Genomic DNA, 13,714 nt, shown 5'->3' on the forward strand with positions numbered 1-13,714 from the left:
CAGTACAAACAAGTTCTAGCTGACCCTGGGCTGTTGAGCTGAATTTCAGTATTGGGAAAAAAATCTATCCTGCGCCGCTCAGGGACAGCCAGCTGAAAACAATCATTGAACAAGTCATTGATTGGGTCGTATCATGAGATCCCAGATAGTAGATCTCTGAATCTGCTTTTGCAATGACTTGAGTGTTTCTATGAAAGGAGACATTCTTAATTACTTATCCCACTCTCAAGTGAGGTCTCTGCATTTATAATTTATCTTGTGATTCTTTTAGACCACAGTATTCATTAAATAATTTTCACTTTGCAAGTTACTTGTTCATGGAAGGAACAGTCCCAGCACTTAACAATGTGTGTTTTCACCTGTATTTTTGCTCCCTTCTAGTTCCACTTTTCCCCATTTCTTTACACATCTGTCCCATGTCATCTGTTCCGTTGTTTTAAAAAAATTGTTATGGAGGAAGACTTAGAATAAGCCTGCAGCAGACCAGCTGGCAGAAAAACCTGGTACAAATGATAAATACTAGTAATCATATTAAAGTATCACAGCGGATACATAGTGCTGCCACTTAAAACAGTGGCACTCCTAATATAGCCTAGGAACTATTTATAGCCCATTTTCATTTCATGGGGAATTTTAATGGAAAAGAACAGGTGAGTTAGAGCCTGGTCTGTAGACAAATTTGGGAATAAAAAGAATCACGACTGTAACCTGGTTTCAATTTACCACCTTCCTTGAGACCTTGGTTGAAACAAAGTAACCAGCTTATCAGGGCAGTTATTAGTGCAGGCAGTGAAGTCATCACTTGAGCTGATAATTGTATGCAAATTAAGTCTTTTTGACTTGAATTTCACTTTCCTTTGGATTTAACACTCTACCATGGAAACTTACCAATAGAGTATTTTACCAAATACTTATGCGTACCCTTGATGAATTACAATTTCCTCAGTTGCACTCCCTACTGCTTCTACTTGCTGTATCCTGTGCAGCTTCACCAGTGGCGGAGATAGACTGCTCGGATCTTTGCTATGACAGCTGGGGTGTTTTTGTCCTTGTGTCTCCTGGGCTTTGGGACTCTGAAGGGCCCCATTAAAGATTTTCCTGACTTGGTTATATCCTTAAACTGCTTCTTATACTATACCCAAGACCATGGTGTAACACTATGGCTTCACTACCTTGGCTACTTCAGTGGTGACAGTAGCTGGTTTCTTGTCCCAAAGCTTTGGTAAATTATGTCCTTCCTGTTCCTGTCTGTATCCTGTAGTAATTTCAGAGGATGTGTCATTAAATCCGGGTGCTGCCTTTGCACTCTCTCTATCCATGCTAAATAGGCCTGGCTCCCCCACTACATTGTGCCTTTCATAGACTTGAGGTCAGGTCTGTTGTACAGTTTGGAGATGTGAAACATATGACCTCAATGAAGCTGAAAGCAGAGAATCCGACATGCTGACTTTGCATCTGTATTTCACCCATGCAATTCCAACCTCACTTGAAAGCCATCACAACGTTGATATGTGGGGCCTTACTGTACCTTGTCATTTTTGCTGTGCTCGCACTTGTAGGACTGCATTTGTGTGCTGAGATATTGATCAAGCTGACATTCAGTACTGTTCTTTTCCTTGCATGAATTTACAACAGGGTTATCCAAATGTCTATACAGTGAAGTGGCTTTTTAGTTATTTGCCCCTGCAGATTGTTTTCCTTTTTCTGGGGGAGATGCTTGAACCCTCCCAGCAGCAGCAAAATTGAGATCTGGAGCTCACTGTAGAGAATCACAGATACTGACCTGTGATGTAGCATTTTGCAACACTGACTGGAATTGTGAAGCCTGCCAAAAATTTAGCATGTAACAAACTTAGATAGTGAGCTTCTAAGAGAAAATGTTTTCTCTCAAAATGAGCGAAGCTCCAGAGAAAATTGAAGATTAAATACCCATTGAAAATGAAACTGCAAAGAAATGTAGCACAAAATACTCTAAATTGTTTTAGAGCTGTTTTTTGAGAAAAAAAATGCATATAATAGAAAAGGACATGGTAAAATGCCAGACTGTAGGTTTGTGAAACTGATCTTAAGATTGATTTCATTTACACCTGAATGCTGGTCAGTGCATCATCTACACAATTTATATTCATAAAATGTGGATGAGCAAAGAATTGATCTAAACTCCATTAAGCCAAGCATTCACTGCTACTTAGAAGAAGCCTTGAGTTTGTAGGTGATTGCCTCATAGGGAAGATTGACATCAACCACTGAAAAGAAAAGCAATACAAATAGCTAAAATAAATTATTCGTGCATATATTACCCATTGATACCCAGCCCTAAGCAGGCATTATTAAAACGCACATTATAAAAATCTGGAAGAGTAGAATGACTAATGATTTTGAAAATGTTTCAGAGGGCTATTGCTGTACTGATTGTCCTACAACACTTTTCATGTTGTGCAAAAGGGTTTCAATACAACACTGCTGATACAGCCTTACTTGGGAACAAACAGGATGACCTCCATGAGGTGGTCTCGCATCATCTCACTTGAAAGCCAAAACGTTTTCCAAGAGTGGGCTGTCAGTTTCCATGTATAAAGAATGGCAGACGGTTCTCTCTCTAAATTGTAAGCCAAATTCTGAATGTATTACTGTAACTGTAGATTCATAACTTTGAACAGTTAGCAATTGGACTTGCTCTCAAAATAATTAGATGACAGGGTTCAACTTTTAGCATTCTCTTTAAAAAACCTATCAATAATGTCAAGAATTCTGGCAATTCACTTGCACGTTAAAGTTTCCTTCTTCCTTTTGCTGCACCAAAACATTTTTCAAGTGCTCTTGATATTATGGTGCGTACAGGGATTATGATTAAGTCCATTTCATACTGTACAATTTGCTTAAATTATCCACATGACAACACAGTAATTACAATTTGCTTATCTTATCAACTCGAGGTTTAATCAAGTAAAAGTTATCTTCAAAAAGAAGCCCGTCTTCTCCAGGGCAATTAGGAATGGACAGCAAATGTTGTCCTAGCCAGCAATATTCATGTCGCATGGAAGAATTAAAAAGTCCAAGTCACTCAACTTGCCTAGTTTTCCCAGTTGCTGACTTTCATAAATGGTGCATTAACAAGGTGTAGAGGATACTATGAAATGATAGAAGACTGGAATCTGTGTGAATATCCACTGGTTTGGGGTTTTGAAATATTACAGTTAGGAAATATCATTTTGACTATTATTATGGCAGACTTTTAAGCATATTAACACCTTTTGTAATGAAATCTAAATGCCGCTTTGCCTGGGCCACTTTGAAAGTTAACAGAGATTGCAATAAATAATAAAGAAAATGAAAAAGCAAACTAAAGACAATTGATCATCTTTACATTTTATAATTCAGCATTCTATAAATTTGGGTTAACTATTTTAGAATCATTCTTTCTTGACTTTGCAAAGGTCTCTTGATCCTGCTAAATCAGAGCACAGAAACAAAATTTATATTCAAATCAAGATTAAATGCTTTATAACATAATTTGCTTGTAAAAGCTCAGTGTTGTATTGTATCAAGAAAGTCATTTGATAGACCAGATTTAGCAGTTGTAATAATGGTGAAACTGGCAGCATTACAACAATGAAACTGACTGTAACTTGTGGTATCCATTTATGCACAGTTAAACGCAGGAATCCAGAAGTTGCTACTGGTGATTCCTTGCTCCTCCATTAAGTGTATTGTTGACGTCCTATGGACACCAATCTTTACCAATCACTGAAATAACAAGAACTTTTCCTTTTTTACTCTGTAAAATCGTATTTGAAAAGCTCCGGATAAAGTTCCACCTTGTGGGTTTTTAATAGTGTACCAAGTCATTCTATGGGCGGAATCTTGCGCCATCCCCATTGGCGAGTTTGGTGGTGGGTGATGCATTTACTTAGGTGGCAGATGGGGACCCTGCCGCTTTCCCGGCTCCACCCCAACAAAGTCTGTGGTAGCAAGGTCTGTCTACAGTGGTGGGTGGGGGGGATTCAAAGGCATTCCGTGCCTGATCAAGGGTCCCAGCATCAGGAAGGGGGAAGTGGAGACACTATTACTATTAACCTCTTTTTGATGGCGATGGTTGGCTTATTGAAGCACTAGAAAGGTGCCAGGTTCTCCAAAAATTATCTTGGGTGCTTTAGCATTCCCTACGCCACGTATGCACAAAAAGAAACTCTCTTTGGTGTTTGCTGTGGACCTAAAAGTAGTTCTCCTTATTTTAGTGCCATTTTTTTTGCTGAACTTCAGCTTGCAAGACACAATCACTATTGGTTAATAGGAGGCATTGTTCTGTACCTTTCCAGGAAATGGAAGCAGCAGCATTTTGCATAAATTTTCAAAGCAGTGAGTCCTTGTCCTCTGCTTCAAGCAGGGAAAAGGATGATATCAGTAATTTTATACAGTTATGTGCTGGGAATTCACAGTTTACTTGAAAAGAAATTTTAAAGTGTTTAAAGTAGCGCACAAAAAGAGAACAGTCATGATAATCTTGTGCTTTGCTATTGTTCTGCTTATGATTAAGGCTGCAAGTCTAGGGGCAATGGCTCATTTTTGTCAATGATAAGTTTTCATTTGATATACACGAGCCTGTAATTGGCTTCTGTGTTTTACATAATTCATTATCCAATCAATATTTGCCATTGTATCAAAGAATATTTACATGTAAGTTTGTGAGATCCTAATTAGTTCCTCTTGCCTTTGTAGGATGATGAAGAGTTTCCAGATCTGGCATCTGCAATAAGCAGTTCTGACAAAGCCAACAGTGCTGGGCAAGACCAGTTCTTTTCCTACAAACAGGTTACCAAAAGACAATTAAAGGCAAGAAAAACTTTGAGGACTGAAGTAAAATTTATGTATTAAGATACCCATTAAGACTACTATTCAGTTTACTGACATATTGGAAAATGAATGTTATTTGATTTTAGTGGAGTAAACCACTAGGTTCTCAATTAATGTGATCATTGCCCAACTAGGTTGCTAGCAAGGTAACTTTAGGTCTGTGGCATATTGCATGTTTTCCAAGCAATGTTTTTTTAGCTTTATTAATATCTACATTTTTTTTCAATTCAATGTTAAAACTAGCATTTCTAATAATCTCATGAATTGTGGCTTTTGCTGCAATTCATAACTAAAACATCCAATTAAATAAAATCTTAAGAGTTAAACTTTCACAGTCTTTGAATAGTTGTGCCTTTGTTTACAATTAGAACCATTTGGAAAATGTCAAATTCAAATGAGCATTGGGAAAGGGCAGAGGAATGGGACTATTTGGACAGCTCTTTCAAAGAGAGCTGGTACAGGTGTTTAGGGCCAAATCTCCCTCCCTAGGCTGTAAAATCATGGGATGGAAATTCCAGTTCCATTTTCTCCCATTTGATTTTAAAGGAAGGAAACTTGTGGACTGGCAAGGGCAAACACAAAATCTCTACCCCTGTAATTCTAATTAGTCCTATTATTTCAAACTTACTTACTGTAATTATGAGAGTCCTTTGCAGGAGTCTTTCCTGAGTACTGTTGAACATTGATTGCAAAGTTATACTTAGTTCAAAGTAATGTCAACTGATAAGTTATATTGCTTGTAACAAAACTGTGTACACTATAATGTCTCAGAGTTTGCTGTAGCAGTGCCTTTTGTGGCGTACCCCATTAGTCTTGCCCTTCAACTCAACTTTTGTCCTGTAAGTGCAAGCCTATGATGCCATGTCAACTGTGTGAATGATGTGATCAATAGTCTATTTCCTTAAACAATGAGATTTAAGGATTGAGAATTTTTAAAAAAAATGATCAAGAAGGAAGTGAGCTGAATTGGAGCCAGGCCAGGTACAGAAAGAAAAAGAAAGAAAGATTAGTTTAGGTGTAAGAGAGAAAAGAGACAGAAAGGTAAAGTAAACTTCCAGCACCACTTTGGCCTTGAGTTAACAGCTTAACTTTAAAGGGCTATGCTACTTAAAAGGTAAATAGCTGTACATATGGCTAATATTATTTGTGCTTTTTATAAAGGTACAAAGTAGATTTCAAATGTTTACCAAATTTAACCCAGGAAAGGGAGCCAGGAGGGAAAGAATAACGGGTGTCAAGTCAATTAAGTTTGTGGGCAAGGAATGGTGCAGCACAGCACCTTTTTTGGGTTGGCAAATTGGAATTACTGCTGCATGAAGTGGACATGAAGAGGTTTGCCTTGCTTTGTACTCCAGGGCACGTTTTCCCAGGACTCTTGGACTAACTATTTGGACGGTACCTGAGGCAGAATTTGACAGGATTTTACGTTCCCCCCGGCCCCGAAGTCGATGTACATTTGAACGGCTCACCGCATTTTGTGGTCCCGCCCCCACTGTGACGGGACCGTAAAATTCCACCCATGTTTAATATGCCACTCTACTCTTGAGAATCCTGCCATCCAGACAAAGTGCTGTGGTCTGTGAGGTGATGCCTCCTTTCTACAGAGAAAGTAATGTGTTGCTCATTACAAACAAGGCCTCTGTCACTTGTTTGATGCATTTGTGGATAGCTGAGTGACACATTAAGAAGCATAGGTCATAAGTGTGATTCAGAAGCACCTGGTGGTGTAGGAGCTATTCACATGGTGAAATTTGCCTGCAAGTTGGTCTCTAGGACATGGCATAGTTATGTGGCAACCTCTTTTTATGCAATTGAAATGATACAAACCTGTTTCTTCTGACTTGCCCAGCCAGGAAGGACTGTTAGGGAAAATGCAAGTACTGTGATAAGAGCTGTTGCATACATGTCTTGTATAGTTACCTCAATACTACTCATCTCCTCCAGAATTGTTCTTCCTCCTTCAAGTATTGGAGCAGCATTGGAACACCCCCAAGGAATTCCCATCCTGTTCATTTTGGTTGTGGCAAATGAAACGGCAGCTAGAACCAAAACTGTTGTAAGAAATACATATAGAATAAGAGCTGTACAATTTAAAAAAAAAGACTTAAACCGCCATAAAAATCAATGCATCATTTAAATGCAGTTAAAGCCATGTAGTAGCATGGTTTAAAAAAAACAATTACTGCCAACAATAAATGACACAGGGATGAGGGACTTCAGTTATCTGGAGATGCTGGTGTTTGGAGCCTTAGAGCAGAGGATATTGGGAGGAGTAAAAGCAAAATACTGTGGATGTTGAAAATCTGAAAGAAAAACAAAATGCTGGAAAAACTCAGCAGGTCTGACAGCATCTGTGGAGAGCAAAACAGAGTTGACGTTTTGAGTCTGTATGACCCTTCTTCAGAGCTGCTGTCAGACTTGCTGAGTTTTCCCAGCATTTTCTGTTTTTCTTTCTAATATTCAGAGGAGATTTGATGGAGGTGTTCAAAATAGGCAGTTTTTATAGAATAAATAGGGAAAACCTTTTTCCTGTGACTGGAGAGTCAGTATCTAGAGTACAAATTTAAAGTAATTGGAACAAGACCCAGAGGTGACATGAAGAAAAAAAGAGTGATTTATAATCTAGAATACACTGCCTGAAAGGGTGATGGAAGTAAATCCAATAAGTCGCTTTTATCAGAGAATTTGATTTTAAAAAAAACTTTACAGGGCTATGGGAGAAGAGCAAAGGGAGTAAGATTAATTGTTAACTCTACCAAAGGCACAGCTATGATGGGCCAAACGATCTCCTGTGCTGTATAATTCTATGATAATGAAAAGAGATGGCTTTAAGAAGTTGACTTCTACAGGCTAGAATATTAATACACTGTTGCACCCGTTTTAGTTGGATGACTGTACTGTTGGCAAAGAGGTAGCAAGTAAGCCATTGCATCTGGTGTTTGAATATTTTTAAATGGTTCACATGCTTTATAATGGTAATCAACATAATCTTTTTTTAAAAAAGCATTTTTTTGGCCACGAACCACAGGCTGCTGGCAATCTTGTGTGCTCATCTCTAGTGAAGCTCCATGCCAAGTTCAGAACATTATTAAATCAGGGCTTGTATACATGTCCATTTTGTAAATAGTAACTAAAATAATTAATTAAACTGAAGGTTTGGTAATTTATCAGGGCAGTCTATAAAACTGGGAAACCCAGATTCAATTTTTTTCAATAGTTCTAATTTGGACTCTTTGAGTGGGTAAGTTGCAAATCTTGTCTAGAGCTTTGGGTGTAGCAGTAAGCAGAGACAAGGTGCCTATCAAATGCAGATGTTCTGTATTCAGTTCCAGTTCAGTTCATTACTTGTGCAGGCTTGGTTTTAAGTAGGAATGACAGGAGGAGTGGGAATTTACTATCAGCTTGAAGTTTAAAACATTAATGTACTTTTTTTAAAAAATCACATAGGATGGAATGTAAACCTTCCCCTGTGGTGAATTTGGTGGTGGGCATGGGGGGTGCATTTCATCAGGCTGGAGGAAGGTGGTGGAGATCTCCGCTGCCTTCCTGTCTCCACCCTGATTAATCATGGACGGCCTTCCAGCCCTGCCACCAATTGAGACCATAAAGTGGGCAATTAATATGCACTTAAGAGCCTCATTCAGCTGCTACTGGTATTAACCTAGCAGCAGAAGGGGTGCTCGCCATGCAAAAAACATGAAGCAAACCTGTACAAGGTTGCTTGTAGGCTCCAAGGGTCAGAAGTGGGGATGGCCCTTGTTCAAAGGCACTCAATACTGAGTCTCTCTATCAAGTCTCGGGAAGAGGTTGGCCTGCTCAGAATTACCCCCTTGCTTCCATCCGCCCTCGCACCATCGCTCAACTTGTGGCCTGGGATCCAGCAACGATCCTAGACTTCAGGTGAGTGTCATATCTGTAGCTTCCGCCACCCTTCTGGTGGCACTGCCATTCAGTCGAGTGCCAGCCTATGATTGGCTGGCAGCTCTCAGCAGTTCTGGTTAAAGTTGTGCTGCTGTCTAATTTGTGGGCCTTCCCTAAAAGAGGCTACTAGGAGCTTTCACCAGCACTGTAGCTGGCGGGCAAGACCCCTGTTGCTTCTATTAAATACTGTCCACAATGGTTGAACATCATAACTGCATTATATAACAATCCAGTATAATTTTTTCATCTGTTTTTAAGGATGATTCTGAACAGTGTAGGATAAATTATCTTGCTTCCCATCCCAGCAGGATCTTTATTTTTCAATGGTCATCAGCCTCCTAGTAAGGAAAGACTTGTAAACCGTCTTTGTGACTGAAAAGTGCAGCTTCTGCTATTACATCGATAATACTACACTGAAATTCTAAGCTTAGGAAATGTAGCATAACTGGATGCCATTTTGATTTTTTTTAAATTTGCAAGTAACTATGTTGATTATTCAATTCTTTCCACTTGCCAGAATTCTAGATAACCCTAAATATTTGTTTATAGTTGACCTTGAATGCTTTTAAGTGTTGATGCATTTTGTCAGTTAAGCGCACATAATGTGATACTGAGAAAAGCGTGGGCTGTTTTGTCATTCACTGTTCAATCTACCAATTGTAATCTTAAAATATTACTTAAGATTTTCATGAGTGGCCTAAAGCCCTTTCATTTTAAATAATTGTTATAGAGCTATAAATTTACTTTCCTAAATATAGTAATTTACCAAGAAATGACGTTAGCTCTGTAAAACATGATTTTTAAAAATTTAAGTGAAGGATGGCAGGTTTTCTCTTGTTATAGATTTGCCTTGGTCATTTAGAACTGGTAGCTACAGCAAAGTGCGTGCTACAGGAAGACTAAAAATAAATAGCCCTTTGGAAGTACAGAACTTGAATATTTCTGAAAAAAGAGATGTCAAAGCTTTTTGTCTTGTACTGATCAGGACACTTTGCAAGAATATCAATATAAGGGGAAAACAACAATTTATATTATGTGAAGAGAGTGCTGATTGGTAGAGGCAGTGCCATGGAGAATGCACCAGTGATGGTGACTGACAGTTAACTGCCAAACATTTTGAAATTTAAACCAGACAGCATGACCCTGATTGTTCAAGACATTGCCCTGAGGAATGAGTCAGAGAATGGCTGTTGCTCATTTTGTTTAGCTGAAATGGGCGCTTGTTCTTTCTGTCTGCAAAGAACAAGAGCCCTGTGTATTAGTATATGTAGCTTCTAGTACATGCAAATGCACCACACTGCAAGCCCGACTAACGATCTTAAATTGGTTGTCAGCATACTTAGCACACTGAAGATTATTTAGCAAATGTCCAATCGTGGAATCACATCTAATGTTGGACAATATTTTGAATTTTGCAAGCACGGGCTGGTTGGACACAGTGTGTATCTTGCCCGTTGCAAACAGCAGCTGGGACATGCTTTTTGATACAATCTGCCAGACTTTAGGGCTTACAGCCTACATACCTAGCATCACACTGGCACTGAAATTCATATACTACATTACTCATTTGTGTGATAGGTAGAACGTTTTTTGGCTTGATGGCAGCATCCTGCTAGTGGTGAATACCACTCGTGTTGCTACTGCATAGTAGTAGCGAGAAACGGCTAGCTTCACCAGTTGCTCAAATTTTTGAGATACCTTGCCCTTCCATGGTAATCTGAGGTAGATTGAGCACTTTTCAAGGCCGAAAGTGACTGCCTTAGGCCCATTCATGAGTTTGCGTGATATACAGCAAAAAAATGCCTTGGTCAGGGTAGCCGTTATCCTGCAGGATGCCTTTGATATGCCCTATTTCAGCATAAACCTTACATGGTGAGCAAATGGATCAGGCCCTATTTACAAGGATGCCGATAAGACCAATCTTTGTCATGTAGAACTGTAAGAAGCCCAACGTGTATTTTGACCAGTGAAGGTAGGCTTGTGGTGGACCATGGTAGAGAAACCCCTGGCAGATTTCTCAACTGGTACATCAAGGAAGGGGAGTTCATTTGACTGCTCCATTTCAAAGTTGAATTTGAGTGCAGGAAGGAGCCCATTAAGACATGCAAGGAAATTATTACGTGCAGCTGCGGATTTAAATATAACAAACGTATCATCCACATATCGGAAACATGCAAGCAGTAGAAAGTTACATGCCATTCCATTGAAGACACGTTTCTCGTGGAACCCAACAAAGATGTTTGCGAAAGCTGGGCCAAGAGGAGATCCCAAGATAACGCCACCTATTTGGGCATTAAAACTGAACTCAACTGCTTGAGTTGTCAAATTCCTAAGTCCAATGAATCCTATTTAATGCAATGGTGATGTATCTAGATTGCCAAAATATAGTGCTGCAGCGCAAATATCTATGGCTTCCTTAAGTGGAACATTAGAACATAGGCTAGCCTGTTTGTTATGACACAGCAGTTGGTAAAGGCTGAGTTGTTTCAATCCCGGGGGAAACTTGAACAACTGTCATAACATATATTTCAATTGGTATGTTTGAGATGCAGCTCTGAATTCGGGAATAAGACCGCCGAGCCTCGAGGGTTTTTTTTATAAAATGAAATTAAACTTTTATTAATTTAACAACAAATTAAACACATACGCATGTCGACAGATTACTACCATAATAACTTCTAAACAAATCCCCATATTAATTACTCCCAGGTAAAGCTTCACCAAGGCAACAATAACCCATAGACTTTAAACAGACACCAGGCAAAGCACATTTGACCTTAACAAATTCAAATTTGATATCCCTTGCAATTTGGTTCCTTTGCAGACACAGTTGTAGGCTTACAAGCTGGTTAGATTAATATCTTAAACGCCTCTGACTTACACACACAAACTCTTCTCTGTTTATACCTAGCTTTTCCTTTTGAATGTAAATTTTCCACTATATTACTACGTTTTTAAATTTTACTTCTAACAATATCCTTTCATTCCACCAATTTTATTAGTAAGCTGAAAAAAAAGATAAACACATTGCTTGGTGTCTTCTAACTAGGTGCAAGATTTCACCCATTCTTTTGAATGGTTTATTTAAAAATGCAAATTGCCCCCTTGACACCTATGCTTCTGAGCTTCCCCGAGTTTATCTGATTACCATTTCAAAACTACTTTCTATATATCAAAACATCCAGACCAGCTGACTTTAGTCAAATTAAGACACACACAGACCCCACTACAATTCCAATATAAAAATAATTTCCAATAACATTATAGACATTAATATCTCTTCAAGACATATTCACCAATGTTCTACTTAAGGAAGCCATAGATATTTATGCTGCAGCACTATATCATGGCAATCCAGATGTGCCGCCATTGCATGAATCAGCATTCACTGAGCTTATGAACTTGGCAACTTGCGCAGTTGAGTTCAGTTTTAATGGCACCATGCATGTCCAAATAGATGGTGTTGCTAAGGGATCCTCTCTAGGCCCAGCTGTCCCAAATATCTTTGTTGGGTCCCATGAGAGACGTGTTTTCATTTGGAGTGACGTGTAATTTCCTACCCCTCGCATATTTCCGATCTGTGGATGATACATTCACAATATTTAAATCTGCAGCTGCATGTAATAATAATTTATGTCTTAATGGGCTCTATCTTGGGCTCAAATTCACCTTTGAAATGGAGCAGTCAAATGAACTCCCATTTCTTGACGTACTAGTTGAAAAATCTGCCAGGGAGTTCTCTGCCATGGTCTACCGCAAGCCTACCTTCTCTGGTCACCAAATGCGTTGGGATTTTTACAGTTCCACATGCCATAAGATTGGTCTTTATTGGCAACTTTGTATCCATTTGCTCGTCATGCAAGCTTGCTGCTGAAGTAGGGTGCATCAGAGGCATCCTGTGGGATAGTGGCTACCCTGATCAGATCATTATGCGCTGTATATCACGCAAACTTATGAATGGGCTTAAGGCCGTCACCTTCAGCGCTGAAAAGTGCCCAGTCTACCTCAGATTACCCTGGAAAGACAGTCTCTCAAAAATTTGAGCAACAGGTGAAGCTAGCTGTTTCACACTGCTACAATGCAGTAGCAACGTGAGTGGTATTCGCCACTAACAGGATGCTGTTGTCAAGCCAAAAAGACATTCTGCCTATTGCACAAATGAGTAATGTGATCTATGAATGTCAGTGCCATTGTGATGCTAGGTATGTAGGCTGTATGTCCCAAAGATTGGCAGATTGTATTGAACAACATGTCTCAGCCGCCGTTCGCAATGGGCAAGGTATAGACCAAACCCAACCAGCCTGTGCTCGCAAAACTTAAAACCATGTCTAACGTTAGATGCAATTCCGTGATTGGACAACACTTGATAAATAATCCTCAGTGTGCTAAGAACATTGACAACGAATTTATCAGTTGGGCTCGCAGTGTGGTGCATTTGCATATACTGGAAGCTACAAATATTAATACACAGGGCCCTGTTCTTTGCAGTCGGAACATGTACACACGTTGCTCTTGTTTCAGCCAAACAAAATAAGTGACAGCCATTCGCAGACTCATTGGTCAAGCTGCCTGGTTTAAAATTCAAACAATGCATGGCAGTTAACTGTCAGTCACCATCACTGGTGCATTCTCCATGGCAACGCCTCTACCAATAAGAGTCCACTTGCCAACCAATCAGCACTCTCTGCACATAGTGTAAGTTGTTGCTTTCCTCTTATGAGGACAATTCGCAAGAATACCAATATGAGTGTAAGACAAAGCTTCAACATGCCTGTTTTTTTTTTCAGCAATACTAGAGTGAAAATAAGTGTCTCATCTTGAACTAAACCTGCTGGTTGGAGAAATTCACAGTTGGTCTTTGGATGTAGATTTTGTTGTTATCTCTAATGATATCAACCTACAATATTTGTAAAAGGCTTTATTTTCTTACTGAGTTAAT

At 39.2% G+C, this 13,714-nt stretch overlaps 1 protein-coding gene across 5 annotated transcripts in view; it reads left to right on the forward strand.

Moving 5' to 3' along the window:
* Nucleotides 1-13,714, forward strand: part of LOC121277200 (selenocysteine insertion sequence-binding protein 2-like) — a 97,007-nt gene that overhangs the window by 23,321 nt on the left and 59,972 nt on the right. For all 5 annotated transcript variants that reach the window (XR_005942833.1, XM_041186352.1, XM_041186350.1 and 2 more), the window contains exon 9: nucleotides 4,720-4,833. Coding sequence is in view for 4 of the 5 variants with exons in the window: in XM_041186352.1 (XP_041042286.1) it covers nucleotides 4,720-4,833 (114 nt within the window). In the remaining variant the exon portion in view is untranslated. The remainder of the gene's footprint in view (nucleotides 1-4,719; nucleotides 4,834-13,714) is intronic.

Source organism: Carcharodon carcharias, chromosome 4 (genome assembly GCF_017639515.1).
Source record: "Carcharodon carcharias isolate sCarCar2 chromosome 4, sCarCar2.pri, whole genome shotgun sequence".
In the NCBI taxonomy this organism is placed as follows: Eukaryota; Metazoa; Chordata; class Chondrichthyes; order Lamniformes; family Lamnidae; genus Carcharodon; species Carcharodon carcharias.